The 25954-nt window shown below is 42.8% G+C and overlaps 1 protein-coding gene across 1 annotated transcript in view; it reads right to left on the bottom strand.

Annotated features, from left to right (window-relative positions):
- Positions 1–25954, bottom strand: part of LOC126088452 (cilia- and flagella-associated protein 53-like) — a 212027-nt gene that overhangs the window by 2500 nt on the left and 183573 nt on the right. Inside the window, exons 6-8 of the mRNA XM_049906594.1 lie at positions 22898–23076; positions 13920–14096; positions 7553–7765 (exon numbers count right to left, since the gene is read on the bottom strand). Of these exons, the coding sequence (XP_049762551.1) occupies positions 7553–7765; positions 13920–14096; positions 22898–23076 (569 nt within the window). The remainder of the gene's footprint in view (positions 1–7552; positions 7766–13919; positions 14097–22897; positions 23077–25954) is intronic.

Below are 25954 nucleotides of genomic sequence, written 5' to 3'. Positions count from 1 at the left end.
CAGTTCTTATTATTCACAACCATTGCAGCCATACCAGCTCCGATGCTGTAGTGTATTGTCGGGAAAATGTGGTGGAACATTTAGGATTGTCTTCACACAGTAAACCTGTACTACAGCCATTAGACGGAACTTTCTTCAAGCCTCAATGTCACAAAATGCAACTGAATGGATTCATCGTAACCCCAATGAAGTAATTACAAAACAAAGATGCCTGGAGCAAAACTGCATTAACAACTGCATCCAGTACCGTTTCTCAGCACAATGTTGTCAAGAACACTTTGCCAACTCCAAAGAAAAAAGTATCGTCTCGGAAGAGGAAAAACAGATATCAGTTCGACTCAGTTCAGATGAAAACCTGGGAAACCTCGGCAGCAAGACAAATCTTTTTCAACAGGAAACAAAGAAACAAACAAATAAATGCAACAAGAACAATAAACATAAATGTAGGTCCATGAGTAACGATGAAAGAGGCATTAAAAGCTTAAAATCGACATAAAACAACGAGAATTATTGTGGGTTTTGTTTCTTGCATTATTATGGTGCGGAATCATAGGCAAATGGTGACTGGATTCGCTGCCAAAAATATAATGTTTGGTACTACGTAGTTTGCGTCGGTGCCCGAGGGAGAAAGTGCTTTTTATGTGTAAGATGGCAATGATTAGAATTGTACCAATAAATTAATACAAGTTGCCTAGTGTAGTACATTTTCGAACAATTTTACTCAATTATGTAATCTTTCCTTGTGTTCAAAGCAACACCTGTAATGGTGTAATATTTAAATTACATATTCGCTAAACACCAAAGTACAAGTGCCATAATGTAAATTAGTCATTTCCTCAACATGCTTCCAGTTAGAACAAAATCCGTCTGAAATGACAGACATCGTACCACCTTACCCTGTTCTTAAGTGATGTAGGATGACCTTCTCTTTGGATTCTTATATTGCTCAATATATTGTTGTTAAAATGTACATTACTTTCATGAGGCGATTTTTATAACTCCTTAATTATTTTTGAAAATTATGACTAGGCAGAGTAGCTATGCGTCACTCTACTAAAATTGTCAGCTTCGGTCACACAACAGCGCATCTTGATGTATAAAACAAGACAAATTGCAGCACATGAGTTAAAAAATGTCAATTTACTGCAACAAAACCATAGAATGGAGGAAAGTACCAATGTAACCATTAGGCTCTGTTGACATGTTGCCGAACGCATAAATCTGGTGTTTTCCTGCATTTTATAACTTTGATGCAGTTAATGTATATCCTTGAACACGTGACCCGTAATTAACGATTTTTTTTTAACTGAGGATTGTCTGTTGTTTCACAGAAACCAACAGACCTTACTTCATGGATTCACTATATTAATTTTCGAAATCAACTGTAGCTAAAAATATTGTACAGTGGTATTAGAAACGAGGCAAGCTGCTAAAGTTCACTCAGCTAATAACTCTAGCAGATATCCTAATTACACCTTATCGAGGACTAAAGTAAGTGAGCAGGGCAGAGTCTAACGTCTAATGCATTTGCTTGTCAGCCACTGCTGCATAATTCTGAACTCAAATCGACATATGTTCAACGGCAGTTAACGCTGTAGCCTCAGGTGAAGGTGCCCATTAACCATCTTGCAAACACGCTCGATGGTGACGTGATATGCGAACGAAGAGATGAAGCTAGCAGTGGTATACGTCACACTTCATAGACTCCTTCCATATTCCTCACCGCATATGAGAATTAACTGTCTTTCAGCAATAAGGCAAGTAGGGTTGTGCCAATGGAGGCAGTACCTAGATCTATAAAATCTTCCTTCCGCTGTTGTGCTGACTGTTGTCAATATGTAGCACTCGGAATTGTACGTTGTACCCAAAGATTTCATAAGCCATACTACGTAGCATTTGTTTCTCGTATCACAATACCGTTAGCACAATGCATTCGTAGCTGTAGGGCCGAAAACGCTCTTCCTTTCCCTGGACCTATCCAATGTCGGAATGTTAATATGTTAATACACATTTCACCGTGTCAATGTAAGAGGGTGGCCAGGAGGTTGAGAATGGAGTAAGCGGGTTCAAACTAATGTGAGTTGCAGTAGTTAAGCAGAAACGAAGAGGCTGGCACAGGATGGACTAACATGGTGAGATGCATCAACCAGGCGTCAGACGAAAGATCACATCAGCAGTACGGATATGCGAGTGTGAACTTGCAGGATAGGCAGAGCCCCTATACCACATTTGGAACGTCTGGATTGCAGGGATATGGGTTTCATTAATGTAGTTGTATTCCCTAGGTTTAACTGACACCAAAAAAATAAATCAGTTACCAGGGTACATATTCCAGTGCAGTGATGCCATATCGGAATGTTTCTGAGAGTAGCTGCATATCCGCTGGCGTGTAGTTACTGACGTCGGAGTACTGACAATTTTAACCCTATCTCGGCGCAGAAAGTGAGTATGGTGACCCTTATTTCGACTTATTTTATGTGTGTAACGGTAGAGAGAATTAACACGGGTCTGCTTTTCCCGTCAATCCAGGGAACAATAAGTCACAATTGGGAAGAGTCAAAGACGATCTCGGTTTGCGGAAGCCCGGCATATACCAGATTCCGTGTCAGTATGGGGAGACTTATACTGGACAGTCAGTGCACACCGTTGAAGATCGTTGCCGAGAACATCAGAGGCACACTCGACTTGGGTACCCCAACAAGTCGGCGGTTGCAGAGGACTGTTTGTCCGAAAATCACGAAATGGACTACCAACGTACCTGGGTCTTGGCACAGACCTCTAAATATTGGGACAGCGTCGTTAGAGAGGCTATCAAAATTCGTACCAGGGACGGACTCACCAACCGACATTGCGGCTACAACTTCCGCAGGGCATGGGAACCAGCACCGAGTCTAATTAAAAAAGCGCTCAGCAAAGGAGACGAACGGGTGACTAGGGCGGACGAGGTAATTGCACCGACGACACCACAGACGCCGACGCCAGAATCTCACCGACCGCTGACGCGCGGTTGCGGACCGTGGTGAGAACGCCTCGAAGGGGAGGGGATTTAAGACGGCCGTCCGCCTTCAAGACCTCAGTTCGTCAGCGCACCTGACGATGGCTAAATGTCTGATGGCCGAAATATTGTGGCCTTTGGACACTATCGACCGGCAGTACATCCGAGGACTGTTAGAGCAATAAGTCATTAATTTATCGGAGGCACAGCACATCGCTAAGAAATTTTGTACCCAGGAAGCAGCCTCGAGCGCGACAAGGGTACGGTCAGGAGTGCCCCAGGGAAGCGCGATAGCACCGTTGTCCTTCTCTATACAGGGCTATTACAAATGATTGAAGCGATTTCATAAATTCACTGTAGCTCCATTCATTGACATATGGTCACGACACACTACAGATACGTAAAAAACTCATAAAGTTTTGTTCGGCTGAAGCCGCACTTCAGGTTTCTGCCGCCAGAGCGCTCGAGAACGCAGTGAGACAAAATGGCGACAGGAGCCGAGAAAGCGTATGTCGTGCTTGAAATGCACTCACATCAGTCAGTCATAACAGTGCAACGACACTTCAGGACGAAGTTCAACAAAGATCCACCAGCTGCTAACTCCATTCGGCGATGGTATGCGCAGTTTATAGCTTCTGGATGCCTCTGTAAGGGGAAATCAACGGGTCGGCCTGCAGTGAGCGAAGAAACGGTTGAACGCGTGCGGGCAAGTTTCACGCGTAGCCCGCGAAAGTCGACGAATAAAGCAAGCAGGGAGCTAAACGTACCACAGCCGACGGTTTGGAAAATCTTACGGAAAAGGCTAAAGCAGAAGCCTTACCGTTTACAATTGCTACAAGCCCTGACACCCGATGACAAAGTCAAACGCTTTGAATTTTCGGCGCTGTTGCAACAGTTCGTGGAAGAGAATGCGTTCAGTGCGAAACTTGTTTTCAGTGATGAAGCAACATTTTTTCTTAATGGTGAAGTGAACAGACACAATGTGCGAATCTGGGCGGTAGAGAATCCTCACGCATTCGTGCAGAAAATTCGCAATTCACCAAAAGTTAACGTGTTTTGTGCAATCTCACGGTTTAAAGTTTACGGCCCCTTTTTCTTCTGCGAAAAAAACGTTACAGGACACGTGTATCTGGACATGCTGGAAAATTGGCTCATGCCACAACTGGAGACCGACAGCGCCGACTTCATCTTTCAACAGGATGGAAAATCGATGGATCGGTCGTGGTGGAGATCATGATCAGCAATTCATGTCATGGCCTCCACGCTCTCCCGACTTAACCCCATGCGATTTCTTTCTGTGGGGTTATTTGAAAGATTCAGTGTTTAAACATCCCCTACCAAGAAACGTGCCAGAACTGCGATCTCGAATCAACGATGCTTTCGAACTCATTGATGGGGACATGCTGCGCCGAGCGTGGGAGGAACTTGATTATCGGCTTGATGTCTGCCGAATCACTAAAGGGGCACATATCGAACATTTGTGAATGCCTAAAAAAACTTTTTGAGTTTTTGTATGTGTGTACAAAGCATTGTGAAAATATCTCAAATAATAAAGTTATTGTAGAGCTGTGAAATCGCTTCAATCATTTGTAATAACCCTGTACATGTCAATGCTCTGACTAGTGGCGTGAACAGCAGTCTCTAACTGACAGCTGATGCGCTGAAGTGTAGAGGAAAGAGTTGTTGTTGAATGACTACAGTAGCATGCAAGATGACTTAGACAGAATTACTATCTGGTGTGACTAATAGCATCTGGTACTAAATGTGGAAAAAAAAGTGAGTTAATGTAGATGAATATGGAAAACAATATTGTTTAATGTTGGAGCACAGTATTAGTTCCGTGCTCCTTCATACAGTGGCGTAGATTAAATATTCTTTAAAACCAGAAAATAACGTACTATGAAGAAATTATCCGAAATGGGCAGAAATCGGTACTATACAAACAAATGATTACAATTTCACAATAAATGAGTGATATTTATGCCACCACTTTCCGAGGCATTTGGAGTCAAGTCTTCTTTGGTCATCATGGCTCGGTTCGAAAGGGAACTGGTCACTGAACACAGTCCTACTTCAGTTACATGAGATTCCAAGACGTATCTGGAGATGGCCCGGAAAGCGATGGGATATTAATCTGACCGTCACCCTCCATAAACCCTGACAAACCAAGAGTGCTGTTCTGGGGTTTTATTTCATTTCATTGCAGTACCCCTTTGCTGGCTATCCGCACACCACAGCGGTACGTCGACGATATTCTACACCTACTTTTATTGGCCTTCATGGCAAGCCATCCTGGTCTAATATTTCAGCAATATTATGCACTGCTGCACACGATGATAGATTTTAGTGTTGGTCTTCGTGCTTGCTAACCCTACCTTGGCCAGCAAGGTCGCCGGATCTTTCCACAATTGAAAACGTTTGCATCATTATGGAAATCACCCCGTAACTACCTCGGTGTTTTGACGATTCAGTGCTCCAATTCAGCAGAATTTGGTACAATATCCCTCTGAAGGACACACAACAACTCTATCAATCGATGCCAAACCGAATAATTAGTTTCATAATGGCGGGAGGTGGAGCAACCCGTTATCGACTTGCTCAGCTTGTGAAGTTCGTTCTCAGGAACAATCATTCGTTTAACAGTAGAAGTACATCATATCTACCGATTACTATGCCATTCGGATAATTCCTTCACGGTGTGCCCTTTTTTGTTATAGTCTATTTACGTGTAATTTTGCAAAGCTGTATGAAAATTTAACGAGCACAAAAGGTAATGAGGAAGGAGAATGATTAATTTTGGTTTATTAGAATTGTAGGGAAGTACTTCGCGTTCAAAAGACTAATGTGATCCATTCTTGGCGTTGCTCGAGTGTTTCTTATCCCCAAAAGTTCTGATTAAAGGAAGATATCGAAGCAATATAGAGGCTTGCTCCAAGATTTTATTACCAGCAAGTTCGATCAACAAGCGGTGATTAAGGAGACATTTCATATACTCAAATGGGAATCACTTGAGGATAGATGGCACTGTTTTCGGGAAACACTTTTGAGAAAATTAGAGAGCCGGCATTTGCAGTTGACTAGAGAACGATTCTGCTGCCGCCAAAGTGTATTTCACATAAGGACCACAATCACAAGACTGGAGAATTTAGGAGATGTAAAGAAAAATTGGGAAATTGTTGGTAAGGTCTTATGGGTCCAAACTGCTGAAGTCATCGGTTCCTTACTCACTACTTAATGTAACTTAAGCAAACTTATGCTATGGACAACACACACACCCATGCGCGAGGGAGGACTCGAACCTCTGACGAGGGGAGCCACACGGACTTTGAGAAGGCGTATAAGGGTTTTAAAGAGGCATATAGAAACTCATTTCTCATTCGCCGTATTTCCGAGTGGATCAGGAATGACTAGTACTGCTCCGCCATGCACCGCGTGTTGGCTTGCGGAATATGTACCAGGTGGTTATAATTAAAGAGTAGCTATTCACAGAGGTCAACTGTGGGTTATAATTAAAGTATGGCAGCAAAACTTGGTAGATACTCTAATGCATAAACTGATTTCCCGTGGAAGAAAATTAATTTCACTTACGGCCACCAAGTGCAAATCTGGCGCTGCGAGTGTAAGGAGAATGTATGGGTATCTTCCATACGGAGTGGATTAGGAAGGGGACACGGGCAGAAAAGATCAACAAATGAGAAAAGCATAAAGTTGATTTTATTGTTAAGAGGGGTAGGACGACAAACGGGCCGACTTGGAGCAGGAGAGGCACCACAGGACAGTTTAATTTCCACTGTCTATACTTTTACAAGTAAATTCATAAATGAATGAGCTGTTACGTTTTAAACTTTATAATTAGAAAAGAAATGAAATTTTGTAGTTAATTATCTCAATTTCTACCACAGTTTTTAATAGATTTGGAAAATTATAGAGTTTCTTATACCTGTAAGTATGGTTTGTATGCTGTGCAAAATTCATCAAAGAATCTCTCTTACTTGTGAAGAAAAATGTACTTATAGCAACAAATGCAGCCAACAGTAAGAGAAAAAATGATGAAATTTCATATGTAAAAAAAATTTATTTTGTTATGTTTTTGCACTTCCACTACTATGAGTGTGAATCCTGAATCCTTCCTGGTGATGCTGACAAAGTTCTATGAGTTTATTTGTAAAGGTATAGACAGTGGATATTAAAATGTCCTGTGGTGCCTCTGCTGCTCCAATTCGGCGCGTTTGACGTCCTACATACACTATTTGTTCAGTACGTATACCAAAGACGTGGATGAGATTATGTACAGCGCCACATTTGCACCTGGCGGCCAAAATTGGTACTATTTTTTTCCAGCCTAAATCTGTTCGGCATTAACGTATTAGCATATGTACCAAGTTTCGCTACCACATGGTAATTATAGCACACGTTGGACGTCCGTGACTAGCTGTACTTTAATTGTAACCAACTGGTATGGAGATGGAGTGTTCATTCCTAGTCGATCAGTGCAGAGGTACACAACACTGTCGCACTAAAACATCTGCCGGAATTGCGGCCCCCCTGCCGGCTCACCCGCAGCCGGCGGGCGACCTCCGCCTGCTGGCGCAGCTCGCGGCCGTACTGGCGCTGCAGCTCGGCGCGCCGGCGCTGGTGCTCCAGGGTGAGGGCCTCGTGGCCGCGCCGCAGCTGCTCCGCCAGCTCCCGCTCGGCGCGCTGCTGCTCCGCCTCCAGCTGCCGCTGGCGCTGCCGATGCTCCAGCTGCTGCGCCCTCTCGCTCAGCACGCCCTGCGCAAAGGCGGGGCCGTCACCGGGCAGCCGGAGCCTCCGACGAAACTACAGTGCGCCCACTCAGAAACGAGCAACACGGACAGCAGCGTAATTAACAATATTATTAGTTGCTGGTGAATTTCCTAGGGTGTATGATCATTGTCCACGAAACATTTTCGTTCGTCGTGTTTCGTACAGAGCTCTGTTGGACATCTTCAGGGGTGGAGATACCTGACACAGTTCTGGACGAAACACGAGGGTAAAAAAAAGTTTCTTGAACCATAGCAGTCAACCCAGAGGATTCTCCAAAAACTACGACCACTGGCCGTGCAACCCCTCATTGTGAAATTGTTAGCAAAGTGAATTATGGTTACAAACATTCCGCTACTATTACGAACAACCATTCAAAAATGGAAAAACAGAGTATGCTGATTCTTGACTCTGAGCGGTATAGAGAGTAAGCAAGACAAGTAAGATGGCTTTACAAATTGCATATGGCCCTCTTGATTAATACTTGTCCAACTTACAACATATACAGGGTGGTCCACGGATAGTGTCCGGGCCAAATATCTCACGAAATAAGCTTCAAACGAAAAACTACAAAGAACGAAACTCGTCTAGCTTGAAGGGGAAACCAGATGGTGTTATAGTTGGCCCGCTAGATGGCGCTGCCATAGGTCAAACGGATATCAACTGCGTTCTTTTAAATTGAAACCACCATTTTTTATTACAAATTCTTGTAGTACGTAAAGAAATATGAATGTTTTAGTTGTACCACTTTTTTCACTTTATGATGGATGCCGCTGTAATAGTCACAAAAGTAGAAGTACGTGGTTTCACGTAACATTCCGCCAGTTTGGACGCTATTTGCTTCGTGATACATTACCGGTGTTAAAATGGACCGTTTACCAATTGCGGAAAAGGTCGATATCGTGTTGATGTATGGCTACTGTGATCAAAATGCCCAACGGGCGTGTGCTGTGTATGCTGCTCGGTATCCTGGACGACATCATCCAAGTGTCCGGACCGTTCCCCGGATAGTTACGTTATTTAAGGAAACAGGAAGTGTTCCGCCACAAGTGAAACGTCAAACACGACCTGCAACGAATGAGGATGCCCAAGTACGTGTTTTAGTTGCTGTCGCTGCTAATCCGCTCATCAGTAGCAGACAAATTGCGCGAGAATCGGGAATCTCAAAAATTTCGGTGTTGAGAATGCCACATCGACATTTATTGCACCCGTACCACATTTATGTGCACCAGGGATTGCATGGCGACGACTTTGGACGTCGTGTACATTTCTGCCACTGGGAACAAGGGAAATTACGGGACGATGACAGATTTTTTGCACGCGTTCTATTTAGCGACGAAGCGTCATTCATCAACAGCGGTAACGTAAACCGGCATAATATGCACTACTGGGCAACGGAAAATCCACGATGGCTGCGACAAGTGGAACATCTGCGACCTTGGCGGGTTAATGTATGGTGCGACATTATGGGAAGATGGATAATTGACCCCCATTTTATCGATGGCAATCCAAATGGTGCAATGTATGCTGATATCCTACGTAATGTTCTACCGATGTTACTACAAGATGTTTCACTGCATGACAGAATGGCGATGTACTTCCAACATGATGGATGTCCTCACATAGCTCGCGTGCGGTTGAAGCGGTATTGAATAGCATATTTCATGACAGGTGGATTGGTCGTCGAAGCACCATACCATGGCCCGGGTGTTCACCGGATCTGACGTCCCTGTATTTCTTTCTGTGGGAAAAGTTGAATGATATTTGCCATCGTGATCCACCGACAACGCCTGACAACATCCGTCAGCTCATTATCAATGCATGTGCGAACATTGCGGAAGGCGAACTACTCGCTGCTGAGAGGAATGTCGTTACACGTATTGCCAAATGAATTGAGGTTGACGGACATAATTTTGAGCATTTATTGCATTAATGTGGTATTTACAGGTAATCACGCTGTAACAGCATGCGTTCTCAGACATGATAAGTTCACAAAGGTACATGTATCACATTGGAACAACCTAAATAAAATGTTCAAACATACCTACGTTCTGTATTTTAATTTAAAAAACCTACCTGTTACCAACTGTTTGTCTAAAATTGTGAGCCATACGTTTGTGACAATTACAGCGCCATCTATCACAAAGCGAAAAAAGTGGTCCAACTAAAACATTCATATCACTTTACGTGCTACACGAATATGTAATTAAAAATGAGCGTTCCTATTTAAAAGACGCACTTGATATCCGTTTGACCTATGGCTGCGCCATCTAGCGGGCCAACCATAGCGCCATCTCGTTTTCCCCTTCAAGCTAGAGAAGTTTCGTTCTTTGTAGTTTTTTCGTTTGACGCTTATTTCGTGAGATATTTGGCCCGGTCACGATTAATGGACCACCCTGTATATTTAAATGAGTCTCCAATGAAAATGACACATTTTACTCATGGTAGGATGGTAACAACGGAAAGAAAATACTTTCAAGAAGCCTTTCTAGAAAACAGCAGTACTTGTTTATTGTGCCCGTCCACGGTCACGTAACCTCATTGCACAATGAAAACAAATCTTCTTCTTCACAGTACTAGCCAAATTTCATCTGCCTATTAGAACAGCAACACAGAACCACTGTTCAACGCGCTTCAACCACATAATTTTAAATACCTAGTGGATATATTGTGTATTAGTTCGCCTTGCATTATACCTCTCAGTATTATATGAAACACGCTACTTGTGACAAGATGATGATGATGATGATGTTTGGTTTGTGGGGCGCTCAACTGCGTGGTTATCGGCGCCCGTACAAATTCCCAACCTTTCTTCAGTCCAATCTCGCCACTTCCACGAATGATGATGAAATGATGAGCACAACAGAAACACCCAGTCATTTCGAGGCAGGTGGAAATCCCTGACACCGCTGGGAATCGAACCCAGGACCACGTGCTCGGGAAGCACTTGTGAGAAGAGCGAACTACAGGACATGTGTAAAAATAACACATGACGACGTGATGTTCGCCCACAGATCATCAGACACCTGAAAGAAATTGGCAGTGGGCATGGCAGAACATCCAAAATACGTTACTTCCCAAAATGCATGACACGTATGGTAAAAAATTAAAGTCGAAGGGCATTAACGGCTGAGAGAACCTAAAGGGCAGGACATTATGGAGAAGAAGACGTCTGGTCTCAAAATGCTGGGAGCTCTCCTCCCATTTCTGAAGAGCTCATACCTCAGCCAACGCACGAAACTCCAGTTGTACCATGCCACAGTCGAACCATCTATTTTGTATGGATCGACCTCTTGGGGTACTACGTGTGCCACTAACTACAAGAAGTTACAGGTTGTACAAAGCAGATGCCTACGATGGATCACAGGAGCCCAATGGTGGATCCGAAATCATGACATTCATCGAGCCTTAAGCGAATCTTACCTCTCAGACAAGGTCAAGGAGAAGGCACGAACCTTATTTCGGAAGTTGGACATGATACGTGACAGTACACCACAACTCACCACAGTAGGTACGGTAGAACCCTTACGCAACCACAAATATAAAGTACCGAAGGCGATAGTATTTGAGCCTCCGTAAATGATATCCCTACGTACTTCTCCATAATTTAAGGACATGTCGTCCTTTAGCACTTCTCCACACATGTTTTCAAATACACACCAAAAGCAGCGAGTTAAAGGACCCTTCTGTGTGCCCAAACTAAAGCTGAAAGAAGAATAAATAAATAAATAAAGAGAAAAATTTTACCCCTTCCATTCCCTACAGAAGTAAAAATCAACGAAGTTGATCAGACTTCAGCACCACCACATCAAAAAAAAAAATAAATAAATAAATAAAGGGCAGGTTCGGTCACCTACTTTGAAAGGTTTTACTGTCCTCCGCGCCTGCAGGCGCATTTGCTTCGTGAAATGTAAGCCGTGTGCCTACATTTATCCGTTAACTGTACATGACTGCAATGGTGCTTGTGTAGTGCAGAATCGCGTCAGTGTAGGAGATGATGAAAGAAGGGCGAGGGTGATACAGTGAGCTGGCACATGGCTTACGTCTATTGATGAGCACCGAGGGGTCCACCGAGCGTAGTCTTCCCATCTGACGGACGGATTACCATCGGTAGTGTACCACACCACAATTCCATGAGGTACTGTAGGTAGCCTTGGAATTTAATCCAGGACATTGGCGTAAATTTTGGCGATCAGCAAATTAACGCCACCACCTCCCCCCTCCTTTGGAGGAAAGAGAAAGGGATCGTTGTCAACAGCAGGTGGCGTACATGGAGTGTGACACATCCAAGAACTGGACACTCCCAACACTGGTTAACTTCAGTGTGCTCACGGGAGCCAGAGAATTCACGTCACTGCTTGGTATGAACTGGACATGGAACCAATAATCACGAAGCAAAAGTGCTTTGAAACAAAATTGGTGGTTTCTCCAATGAATAGAAAATGTAGGATTTTTTGGGGAGCGTTAGGGACTGGGTAATGAAAAGTTTGCAGTAACAATCAGATCTAATTGGAAACTTGTGCATAACAACCGAAGTAGTTCTGACCCTGGGTATTAAATTCTACCCAGAGGCGAAATTAAATGCATGGTCTTGGATTGTCAGACATACAGTAGTTTTCACTATAAAAGCCAAACTCTTAGAAATGACAAGAATACAATACTTTCACTGCTGGGTAGCATACAACAAGACATAAGTCAATTTAATAAGAAAAGGAGGAGTATCTTAGTCTCTTTAATGTTTTCGAACAGAGTTTTGCTTTTTGATAGAGGTGAGTTTTATATTGTGCAGAAACATGTCAGTTTTTAAGGAGGTTTCTAATAAATTTTTCACACTCTAGTTATTCAGTTTCTCAAGAAAGAGTGCTTATACGTCATGTAAAGAACGAAAAGCCACGAACTGCATTCCCTGCAAAAAGCCATTTGAGAACAAAAGTCGAAATCGAAAAAGCTGGGTGGAAGAAGGCCACTTTGGCTAGTCAGGATTAGATGAGAATCGCAATGCACGTGCAGAAGTGTGTGAATTTAAGCTAAATTTTCCCATCTAGTATGTGTTATGTTAAAGAATGCAGTTACTAACTAAATTACCTGAAGGTAATGGTCGCAGTTTGACAATCAGTGCTACACAGACTTTAAATTCCAACCCATGGTTGGTTAGAGCTATACTTTCTGTTATGTATATTCGGTAAAGTTGACTAGAAAACGAGGTTCGCTAAAAATACCTTAAAGCTTTTCTTTAGTATAATGCTGAGTTGTTGAATAATAAGCTATAGAGACAGTCAAACACTAACCATTTCGCTTCCTGTACAAACTTACGCGCACTCACTGCTGACTCTCTTTTGTTTAGGTACTTTTCCGACCTGTAGCTAATAGGAACGTTTTCCTTGAATCATGATTCTAAGCCATGTCCTGACCTTGTTATCAGTTGGTTTTCTGCACACTGTACATAGAAATGCATTGAAATGGGAAGCCTGGGTTGGATTGTTTCCCACAATGTTCAAACTACAGAACATTCTGCGACTGATATTATTCCTGGAGCGTAAGTAATGTCCGTGTAGTAACAGCAGTGGTGCCATAAACTGTTAAACTGTCGCCAACAAATGTGTCTTCAACCACTCAGTTGTAATCAGACAGCGTTAACTAGCTGCAATGCATCCGCAGTACGTCATCGTTTTTATGCCATACATGGCAATGGACCTAAATTTCTAAATCAAGTTTGCAAGATGTTATCAACAACGATTTAAAGAATAGAAAAGTATGTGCAAAGACTGTCCTGCATGCTTTTACTGTCAAGCAAAATGAATGATGCATGGATGGCTGCTGTGACTTGATACAAATGCAAAACACGGACAGTTATTTTCTGGAAAAAAGTCACCACAGATGACGAAACTCGGCGTTATTAATACGAAACTACCACAAAACGAAGGGTCAGTACTTTGATGATAGAACCGAAATTCAAGCCATTGTGATGGGCGATCTGAACAACATCCCAAAGGAGGACTTTTCTGACTATTTCACCTGCTGCATGCAGGTTCTGTGCGTTGTGCTTTTTGGACTGACAGGGTATAATGCTCGTATAGGTCTAGTGGAGGTAGAGACAAATATAAAACAATTTATTGATTTCAGAGGCAGCTGGCCCCTCTACCTCCATGAGCTGCTCCCTGGCCGCCCTCGCCTTGGCGCGCATCGCGTCCTGCCGCAAGCGCAGCTTCTCCTGCTCCTCGGCCAGCAAGCGGTCCAGCTCGCGCTCCTCCTCCATCTTCTTCCTGCGCATCTCCTCCAGGTTCTCGCGGAACAGCTGTTGCTCACGACGCAGCGACGACTGCGAGCATCGACACCAACATCGATACAGTGCTCTTTCCTGCCAGTAGGCGATGCCAAAGTTTGAGGCACCAAATTCCGAGCCCTAAACTCTTCATTGACACTCGAGAGTAATACATGCAAAAATGATCACATTCGAAAACACGAAGAAACGGCAGTCATATACAGGGTGTCTCTCCTAAGAGTAGTCAGGAGTATTTTCTCTGATGTTTGACAGGGCAGCGCTGCTAAAATGGTTCAAATGGCTCTGAGCACTATGGCACTTAACATCTGAGGTCATCACTCCCCTAGAACTTACAACTACTGAAACCTAACTAACCTAAGGACAGCACATACATCCATGCCCAAGGCAGGAGTCGAACCTGCGACCGTAGCAGCAGCGCGGTTGCGGACTGAAGCGTCTAGAACCGCTCGGCCACATCAGCCGGCACAACGTTGCTACTGTATGCCGGTGGCAGTCACCGTGGGCAGGGGCAGGGACGTCGTTTCCGGAGTACTGGTTACTGGGTAGGGTTTTTCTGTCCATATTAACACATATCGATAACACAAACATCGCACTACACTAATTTGGGACCGCTCTATCGAGCTTTAAAAAAACTTTTCAGTGCAACGGGAAACAAACCGACGCATTCTGTCGTCACTGCGAGTCGCGTGAAACATGTGATGAGTAGTGTTTATGTGGGAAGATTCCAGCTACACATAGCAAAACCGAAATTGCGTATATCAGCCGAAACACCAGAAAAAAAGAACCTGGCGGCTATTAGCAGAGACACCCTTAATAGAGAAGCTGGCACTTCTTGACGCTCAGCCGCCCTTCTTTCAGGATCCATGATGATGGACTGCATCCACTCGTTTTTCAACTACAAATGACGAAGATATTCAAATTATATCTATTCATCAATAAAGACTTACAAGGACACTTGTGTGATAAACAGTACGCATGTAACAACTCATGAAAAAAGGATTCAGATAGTCGTATATACACCATTATTATTATGGTTTCTTCCTCACTGTTCATTTTGAGACCTATTACACGAAGTGTACGATAAATCAGACAGCATTTTGCCCTAGATAGTTCATCACATATTCCTTTCTCCTCTCATTTTCCCAAACGAGTTCATGTATTTCTGCACTCTCCCTTTTTTTACTCACACTTACAATTAAGAAAAACATTGACAAAGCTATTTAGATTAATTTTTTACTGTTTAAAGGCATTCATATTTCTTCAAAAATGAGTCAAATGGCTCTGAGCACTATGAGACTTAACTTCTGAGGCCATCAGTCCTCTAGAACTTAGAACTACTTTAAGCTAACTAAACTAAGGACAACACACACATCCATGCCCGAGGCAGGATTCGAACCTGCGAACGTAGCAGACCAAAGCGCTGTTCCAGACCAAAGCGCCTAGAAGCGCTCGGCCACCGCGGCCGGCTCATACTTCTTCAGCTTATACTTAAAGTTTTTACGTTTGTTCGACTACTGGAAAAAATTCAAGTAATTTCTCAAATGTTCATGCTGTTTAATGAATTTATCTTCAATCTACAAAATATTATAGTCAAACAATCAGTTTATAAAGATAAACGGACTGCAGGTGAGTGATTTGAAAGTTCAGCTCCTACTTAGAAATCAAGCGCGGTCATAAAAGTACAGATGTGTGTAAGCTGCTAATTTTTCAAATCCCCTTGCATGAAATGTTAGACATAATTATATATAAGAGAACAACGGCTGCCGGCCGCGGTGGCCGTGCGGTTCTGGCGCTGCAGTCCGGAACCGCGGGACTGCTACGGTCGCAGGTTCGAATCCTGCCTCGGGCATGGGTGTGTGTGATGTCCTTAGGTTAGTTAGGTTTAAGTAGTTCTAAGTTCTAGGGGACTTATGACCTAAGATGCTGAGTCCCATAGTGCTCAGAGCCATTTGAACAACGGCTATAAAAAAAAAAAAAATTCTAACAATATGAAGCTCTTAGCATTCAGTGTAATGCAGTTATCTGAAAAAGGTAGTTATTCCTTATTTTTCTGGTTTTGATTAACTCCATCCTTCTAATGTATCACTTTCCTGCATTCTAATTTCATCATTTCTCATATCCTAACAATAACAACTTCAAAGATGCACAAACTCTCTGCACTATTATTCTTTAATTAAGAGCGAAACTGGTAGTAATGACTAGTGAACAATTCTCTTTTTTCATAGCACATCATATTCACGTGACATCACTCCCATTGAACTACTTTTCGATTTGTCCGTGTGTATACCTGTAAACTGGCTTGCATAATGCAAAAACAAGTAGTTATTTTATGTGGAAAATTTTTGTACATACAATTCACTAAATAAACTTATTGTGACGAACAGCCATTCTGTATAAAAATGTTCCATAGATAACTGGATGAGACAAAGTTTTGTGATTTTCAATTCACTAAATTAACTTACAATGATTACAGCAAAAAGTTTCAAAGTCTTGGCAGAAGAACTCTATTAAAAGGACATATTCATCCGCAGACAAATAAAAATTGATTATTGCAATTTATTTACCTTCCTTTGACTGACAACGTATTCATCCACCATATACGTGCAACCTTTACCGCCTAGTCATTGGTCCAACAATTATCGATCTCTCACGGTTGTCAGATTTTTCGTAAAAACGTAAGCTATATTACTGCTTTTCATATTGTCATAATATCTAGAAGAACATTATTTGTCTGTCGCTAAAAATGAAAATTAGGAGCTATACTGCTTCGCATTATACCGTGCTGAAACCATTCCAGTCCTACCCTTAATGCGTTTGAATGAAAAGTCGAGCGTATCTGCATGAAGGATAATTTTGTTACATCATCACGACGCCTGTTCAAGAACTACGCGGAAGTTAAGAAATACTACCTGCGAACGTAGCTGGAATTACACCTTCATCAAAATGAGAAACACGCATTTTTGGTGGTTCATCAAGTTTTATACAGAGATTCTCTACAGTTCTTACAAGGGAACCTCCCTATCGCAGCCCCCTCAGATTTAGTTATAAGTTGGCACAGTGGATATGTCTTGAAAAACTGAACACAGATCAATCGAGAAAACAGGAAGAAGTTGTGTGGAACTATGAAAAAAATAAGCAAAATACACAAACTGAGTAGTCCATGCGCAAGATAGGCAACATCAAGGATCGTCTGAGCTCGGGAGCGCCGTGGTCCCGTGGTTAGCGTGAGAAGCTGCGGAACGAGAGGTCCTTCGTTCAAGTCTTCCCTCGAGTGAAGAGTTTATTTTCTCAAAGTTATGATCTGTCTGTTCGTTCATTGACGTCTCTGTTCACTGTAATAAGTTTAGTGTCTGTGTTTTGCGACCGCACCGCAAAACCGTGCGATTAGTAGACGAAAGGACGTGCCTCTCCAATGGGAACCGAAAACATTTGATCGAAAGGTCATAGGTCAACCGATTCCTCCACAGGAAAACACGTCTGATATATTCTATACGACACTGGTGACGGCATGTGCGTCACATGACAGGAATATATTGTCGACCAACGTAACTTGTACACTTGGCGAATGGGTACAAAGATTCTTCTATCTTGCCCGATTTAGGTTTTGTTGTGGTCGTAATAATCTCCCCCAAAAAAGTGATGAAAACATAAGAGTTTGTCACACAAACTGCAACAAATGAATGCAACAGATTCACAGTCACACAGTCGCCCCTGTGCTCTGTCAAAACAGATGTTTTTAACGTTTTCTAATTTTTCCGTGTGTAGACCGTCAAATCCTGCATATGTCCAAGCAAATCTGAACATGTCCTGGAATTTTGGAGAGCGAAGTTGATTACGTGTGAGTAACTGAACTTTGATAATTGTCTGAAAATAAAAAATTAGAATTTTCACTCGAGGGAAGATTTGAGCCAAGAACCTCTCGCTCCGCAGCTGCTCACGCTAACCACGCGACCACGGCGCTCCAGGGCTCAGGCTATCCTTGATGTTGCCTATCTTGCGCATGGACTACTCAGTTTGTATATTTTGCTTATTTTTATCATAGTTCCACACAACTTCTTCCTGTTTTCTCGATTGATCTGTGTTCAGTTTTTCATGGCCTATCCACGGTGCCTACTTATAACTAAATCTGAGGGGGGTGCGATGGGGAAGTTCCCTTGTTAGGTGCAGGAAAATTAAAGGCGGCGTATTTAGTACCTCATTACCTCACTGTTCAATTAATACTCGGTTCCCAAAGTGCTTTCTTTAGCCTTCTCGAACAAGAAAGTCCCATTTTGGACAATATTCGAAAACGTCGGCCTTCTGCCTCACATGTAGCAACTAATTATAATACAAAACGAATGGTGTAACTAAAACAACATTTTAGGACGGTATTTTTGTAATAGTGTGTTCTGTTTGTAACTATTAATTCTCACTGCCAAGCTCTCACTGTAATGTTTGCTTATCGTTGAGGTTTACGAAAGGAATTATCACATTATTTCACTGTCCACTGTCCACGAATATGCATGTGTAAATGTATTACGGGCATTGTGTAGGCAGATAACAGCTACTAATCGTATTGCTGTGTACTGTACTCTAAACGATTCCACAAGGAGCGAGAAAGAGTGGATAGATGCATTTATCATTTGATCACTGTAACATGTTAGCAATTTAGAAATGTAAGCACAAAATAAAAAATAATGTGTGGCCTACATAAATTCTAGTCATTGCATTGTGAACAAAAATCTTAGAAAACCATAGTAAATATGAAGGTAGAACGATATTTTGGTTAGGGAGCGCCTCAGGAGTTTCATAATTATCAAGTCACTTCTGCTAAACCAAAATTGGCTAACTGATCTATTTGCAGCTTGCGTGCTTCTTAGGACGCTTCGAGTAGGAATCATATATAAAGTCATCACTGCTGAGCCTGCGTTTGAAAATATGAAAAATATGCCGAAAGACTCTTTCCAGGTTGTCACACTTTGTGGTACTCAATATGCGGTTAAAAAATCGAAATTCAGTTCCGCATCCAACATTCATTCTGATACTACACATTTAAATTCACGACGAAAAGGAACGCATGTCGAGAGGTCTCGTTCGCCTTGAATGTGGTTATATTTTCCTAAATTTCTACACATAATCAAGCAAGTGTTTAAGCTTTGAACTTCCACGGGTAATAAATCCTGTTCAATCAGTTGCAATTATCTCAAGATTCTATGAAGACAATATCACCAAATTAACAAAGCATTAGAACAAATTAAATTTACGCACAAATAATATGGAAAACTATAATGAAAAGTGTCAGAAGTGCGGTAAAATCAGAAAAGGATATAAGTAATAAAATAATTGGAATTTACTAAATATGAAGGAAATTTTTGTGGAACACTGTCGTAAAAAACTACGGATTACGTAACACTGCCAAGTGACATAGTTCGATGGGACTTGGATTTTACACGGAAATAACTGCTACATTTATTACAGTATGGCATAGTACAATATAGTATAGTACAGTATAGGAGGCAACTGGAAGAAATAAGCATTTAGAAGAACAGAAAAGACATTGTTCTCAAAAGGGTGATGTTATCGCTACGGACGGCAGTCCATTCTGTGCAACATTCTGTCAAATTGGCCATACGGTTGCTAAGAAGTTTTTATGGTGCGACGTAACCACTCCTCCACGAGCGCGGTTGACTGTTCAAGCTGGTGGAGGATTTGTAATGGTGTGGGATGTGCAATTGTAGTGATATGGGACCCCTGATACGTCTATATACGTCTAGACACGACTCTGACAGGTGACACGTACGTAAGCATCCTGTCTGATCACCTGTATCCATTCACGTCCATTGTGCATTCCGACCTACTTGGGCAATTCCAGCAGGACTACGCGACATCCCACACGTCCAAAATTGCCGTAGAGTGGCTGCAGGAGCACTCTCTTGAGTTTAAAAACTTACACTGGCCACCTAGCTCGCCAGACATGAACATTATCGAGCATATTTCGGATGCCTGGCAACGTTTGGGACGCAATAGTGTGTGATCTGAATGCCTCGGTGTTTCGGATACATCTCCTGTGTATACCATACGTCCAAGAAGTTACGAGACTGATTTTATTACCGGCATAATAACTACGGTGGCAATTTTAACTAAGAGGTTATACAGTAAATGGTAGTTACATCAGTGTTAAGTAGTGGACATACATCCATAGTGTATCATAATCGTTGTGTCGCACATTGCAGTGTGCAAGTCATTTTCTGGAATGTTTTGAAGGAGAGACAAATGTCTGCAGAGTTTGTCCGCGACGCGTTGGCTACCAAACAAAAGGGAGAACGCATGGACGTTTGCCACGATTTGATTGAAACGCTAAAAGAGAACATTCTTTAATGGACAGATCATCACGGGTCATTAGACTTGGTCTTATCAGTATGAACGTACCACAAAACGAAAAACGCAGAAATTCCTAAGATGGTTCAGCGTTCTGACGAAATGATGGTCATTCGAGCCAATGTGAAGCGCAAGTGGAACAAAATCACAAAGAATGAGTTTTCCGACAGTTTCACAACGTTGTATGAACGTTCTCTGCGTTGTACTCGAGTGGGGTCGGATTATGTAGAACATCTGAAGCAATGAAACCACCATCTTATCTCTTCTCTACTGTTTATTAGTACAGTCTTGTAGCTTCTTGGACTGAAATTTCGGCGACAGCAGAGCGCTTACAGAAAACCGACGCTTTATGTGTGTTCCACGATGTCTCGTGACGGTCATCTACCCGCAAAGGATTTCTGCTAAATATTGTACTGCTGGCTCTGATCTGTTACCCTTGCGTGTAATTAGATTAGACAAAGTTAGTTTCGTGACACAACATTTTACGTATTATCTATGTTTTTTGATACGTAGTGACAGGTCCGAAAGTAAGTGTTGCATTGAGTGGCCAGAACTCATGGGAAGGCACTATGAAGTTGTCTCTTCTTGCAGCCTGTGTGGTGCTTCTGTCTCCACACAGACCTCAAAGAAATGGACTGCCTACGCCTGACATTCAAATTGGTGACAATATGGTTTGTAGTTCGCCACCTTACTCCCATGCGAATGAGACGCGCTGTGACATTCATTAGTAAAATACTCGTCTTTGTCCAATGCAGAGGTTCACATTGGGAACATTGCCTCTGCACTATTGAAGACAAAACTTGTATTCTGTTAATGTCAGCAACCTGAATTCATGCCTACGAGTATATGCCGATATGCTATGACCCATGTGTCTTTCTCTTTGTCATACCAGATTCAAAGACTACACTGCTGACCATTAAAATTGCTACACAACGAAGATGACGTGCTACAGACGTGAAATTGAACCGACAGGAAGAAGATGCTGTGATATGCAAATGATTAGCTTTTCAGAGCATTCACACAGGGTTGGCGCCGGTGGCGTCACCTACAACGTGCTGACATGAGGAAAGTTTCCAACCAATTTCTCATACACAAACAGCAGTTGACCGGCGTTGCCTGGTGAAACGTTGTTGTGATCCCTCGTGTAAGGAGCAGAAATCCGTACCATGACGTTTCCGACTTTGATAAAGGTCGGATTGTAGCCTATCGCGATTGCAGTTTATCGTATCGCGACATTGCTGCTCGCGTTGGTCGAGATCCAATGACTGTTAGAAGAATATGGAATCGGTGGGTTCATGAGGGTAATACGGAACGCCGTGCTGGATCCCAACGGCCTCGTATCACTAGCAGTCGAGATGACAGGCACCTTATCCGCTTGGCTGTAACGGATCGTGCAGCCACGTCTCGATCCCTGAGTCAACAGATGGGGACGTTTGCAAGACAACAACCATCTGCACGAACATTTCGACGACGTTTGCAGCAGCATGCACTATCAGCTCGGAGACCATGGCTGCGGTTACCCTTGACGCAGCATCACAGACAGGAGCGCCGGCGATGGTGTACTCAACGACGAACCTGGGTGCACGAATGGCAAAACGTCATTTTTTCGGATGAATCCAGGTTCTGTTTACAGCATCATGATGTTCGCATCCGTGGTTGGCGACATCGTGGTGAACACACATTGGAAGCGTGTATTCGTCATTGCCATACTGGCGTATTTCCCGGCGTGATGGTATGGGGTGCCACCTCTTGTTCGCATTGACGGCACTTTGAACAGTGGACGCTACATGTCAGATGTGTTACGACCCGTGGCTCTACCCTCATTCGATCCCTGCGAAACCCTACATTTCAGCAGGATAATGCACGACCGCTTGTTGCAGGTCCTGTACGGGCCTTTCTGGATACAGAAAATGTTCGACTGCTGTCCCGACCAGCACATTCTCCAGATCTCTCACCAATTGAAAACGTCTGGTCAATGGTGGCCGAGCAACTGGCTCATCACAATACGCCAGTCACTACTCTTGATGAACTGTGGTATCGTGTTGATGGGCAGCTGTACCTTACACGCCATCCGAGCTCTGTTTGACTCAATGCCAAGGCGTATCAAGGCCGTTATTACGGCCAGAGGTGATTGTTCTGGGTACTGATTTCTCAGGATCTATGCACCCAAATTGCGTGAAAATGTAATCACATGTCAGTTCTAGTATAATATATTTGTCCAATGAATACCCGTTTATCATCTGCATTTCTTCTTGCTGTAGCAATTTTAATGACCAGTAGTGAATTAACTCGCGACGAACTGCCATGCTCACCACACATCTGCTTGTAACAGATTGCTCAGACATCGTGGCAAGATTGATACCAAACGCAGTATCTAGTAGCGCGTTTGAGCGACGTAGCCAGAATCCTTCCCGTGACGTTCGGCCACTCAGCTTTTAAGGAACGGAAGAGAGTCCAGGCTATATCTTGTGGCTTCAGACCGAGAGGTCGAGCTGCTGCCCCTTCTCCCTGCGGAGGGCCTCCTCCGTCAGCCGGGCGAACGTCTGGTCCACGACGTCCTCCTGCCGCTTCGCCTCGTCCAGGAAGCGGTGCCTGACGGCGATCTGCTCCTGCAGCTCGGCCGCCAGCTGCGCGCGCCGCTTCTCCAGCTCCTCCGCCACTGTCAACAACAACAACAACAAGTCGCACAAACAGTAAGACAGTGCAGTTCGATAAATAAATAAATACGCTCACTAAACTAAGTAAGCATCAGCATCCTTTGCAATCGATTAATTTCGACTCGTGTGACCCATGCTCTGTCTCACGAGCTGAAATATCTTATCGAAGGACGTAGCTCAGCGCTGAACATACAGTTACGAGATCCATCTGTTTTTCTAAGTCAGCGATTAGTAAGTCAAGATTTAAAAGTACTGAACAGAACTAGACATGTAATTATTTCTGAAAGATTAAATGAACGGTGAACCTACACTATGTGATCAAAAGTATCCGGACACCTGGCTGAAAATAACTTAGAAGTTTGTGGCGAACTCCATTGGTAGTGCTGGAATTCAATATGGTGTTGGCCCACCCTTAGCTTTGATGACAGTTTCCACTCTCGCAGGCATACGTTCGATTAGTTGCTCGAGGGCTACTGGAGAACGGCAGCCCATTGTTCACGGAGTGCTGCAATGAGGAGAGGTATCGATGTCGGTCGGTGAGGACTGGTACCAAGGTCGGCGTCCCAAAACATCCTAGAGCTGTTCTATAGGATTCCGGTCAGAACTGTGTGCAGACCAGTCCATTACAGGGATGTTATTGTCTTGTAACCATGTAAGTAGGCTGTTTATGTTTCCTTTATGTAAGTAGGCTGTTTATGTTTTCTTATTGGCAACGCTACGTAGCGCTCTGTATGAAAATCACTGGCTGTGCTGTGTGCAGTCTGTGGCTAGTTTGCATTGTTGTCTGCCATTGTAGTGTTGGGCAGCGGCAGCTGGATGTGAACAGCGCGTAGCGTTGCACAGTTGGAGGTGAGCCGCCAGCAGTGGTGGATGTGAGGAGAGAGATGGCGGAGTTTTGAAATTACATATATTAGGACTTGTGATGATATTAAGGTAAATACATTGTTTGTTCTCCATTAAAATCTTTCATTTGCTAACTATCCCTATCAGTAGTTAGTGCCTTCCGTAGTTTGAATCTTTTATTTAGCTGGCAGTAGTGGCGCTCGCTGTATTCCAGTAGTTCGAGTAAGGAAGATTTTTGGTGAGATAAGTGATTTGTGAAACGTATAGTTTAATATTTGTCTGGGCTATTCTTTTGTAGTGATTTTTGATAGTCAGACTGCGTTGCGCTAAAATTATTGTGTGTCAGTTTAAGCACAGTCTCGTATACAATTGTTCTAAGGGGACGTTTCATATGTCGACCCTTAGCCTAGGATACCTCACTGGAATCTCCTGATTTTTTCTTGTAGTTTGTGTAATTAGTGTAGATTTTGTTTATTGCTAGCGCGTAATTGTAGAGAGAATCTCCTTTGTAGTTGCAGCCTTTCATTGTTGTACAGTAAAACAGTTGTGGCATGCATGTAGATTTGCACCAAGTATTTCGCAGCTACGCTTGCAATTAACTAGATATTATTTTCAGTGCTATGTTAATGTGTTCTCCTATTTTTGCTCTTCAAATTGTGTTTTTCTGTGTTGTCGTGTGAAGTATTGTGACAATAATGGCGTGTGAAAAACGTAACACTAGGCTCCAAAGTAAACTAAGAAATGACAGTGAAGACGAAAGCAGTGTGTTAACGCCACCATGTAACGAATTAACTAATATTCAAAGTAGTAATTTGGTAATTGCGCATAGGGAAATGGAGCGGGCGGAAAATAATGGTGTAGACGGTGAAACAATTAGTGAACAGGGAAGCATTATCGATCGATCGGTCGGCAACAGCTCGCCTCAGGAATCCGAAATGACAGAACACAATATTGCAAATACTGTAGACTTAGGTTTTGGGTCCACACCGTTTTCTCAAATGAGTCAAGACACATTTTCTGCTTGTCAAAATGTGAATGTTGCCGGTGATAATGCACTGCCAAAAATCATAGAGAAACAGATTCCAGACACTAATACATTATTATTGCAATTAATGCAAAAAATGGAACAAAATCAGAAACAAACACAGCAACAGTTAGACACAATGGAACAACATCAGAGACAAACACAGCAAAAGCTTCAAAAGTTAGACACAATGGAACAAAATCAGAGACAAACACAGCAAAAGCTTCAAAAGTTAGACACAATGGAACAACACCAGAGACAAACACAGCAACAGTTAGACGCAATGGAAAAAAATCTTCACACCACACTTGAACAAACACGTGAGGATTTAACTACTGAGTTACATAACATTGAATCGAAATGTCAAAAAGTCTGTAATGACGTAAAAACACAAATTTGTGAGCATTTTCAACCTATTTTTTCGCGGCATGAAAATGCATTACAGAATCACGAAGCAGCCATAAAAGAACTGCAAACCATTGTTCATGAAAATCATGAGACCTTGCAAGCTAAAATGGACTCAGTTGCATCTACCGATTCGGTTACGCAACTTGCAAAAACTCAGGAAAACTTAAAGGACACCGTAGAAAGACACACTGAGGAAATGTGTTCACTATCGGAGAAAGTAGCCGAACTTTCGGATCAGGTCACTAACTTATCTACAAAGGTAGATGATGATCTGAATGACACAAGTCCTGTAGCCATCACTGACACAGAAGAGTGCCAACAAATTAGGAAATTCAAACAAAATCAGAATCAAATTAATACGCAACACCAAAGAGAAATCCGGGAAGTACAAGATCAGCTGACACAGGTAATACAAGAATTACGTATTTCAGAGGCCACTTGCGCTCCAATACGGGAAGAGGGACATAGAAATACGGAACAGCCACAAAATAATAACACAGGGCATTTCGGAAGTTATGAAAGAAATTGGCAATGTGCACCGAATTTTGAGAAGGAACCGCCGACACGACGTAATAATGACCGACATGCGACTCGCCGACATGATG

Source organism: Schistocerca cancellata, chromosome 6 (assembly GCF_023864275.1).
Source record: "Schistocerca cancellata isolate TAMUIC-IGC-003103 chromosome 6, iqSchCanc2.1, whole genome shotgun sequence".
Lineage (NCBI taxonomy): Eukaryota > Metazoa > Arthropoda > Insecta > Orthoptera > Acrididae > Schistocerca > Schistocerca cancellata.
This window is presented reverse-complemented; position numbering and strand designations above follow the sequence as displayed.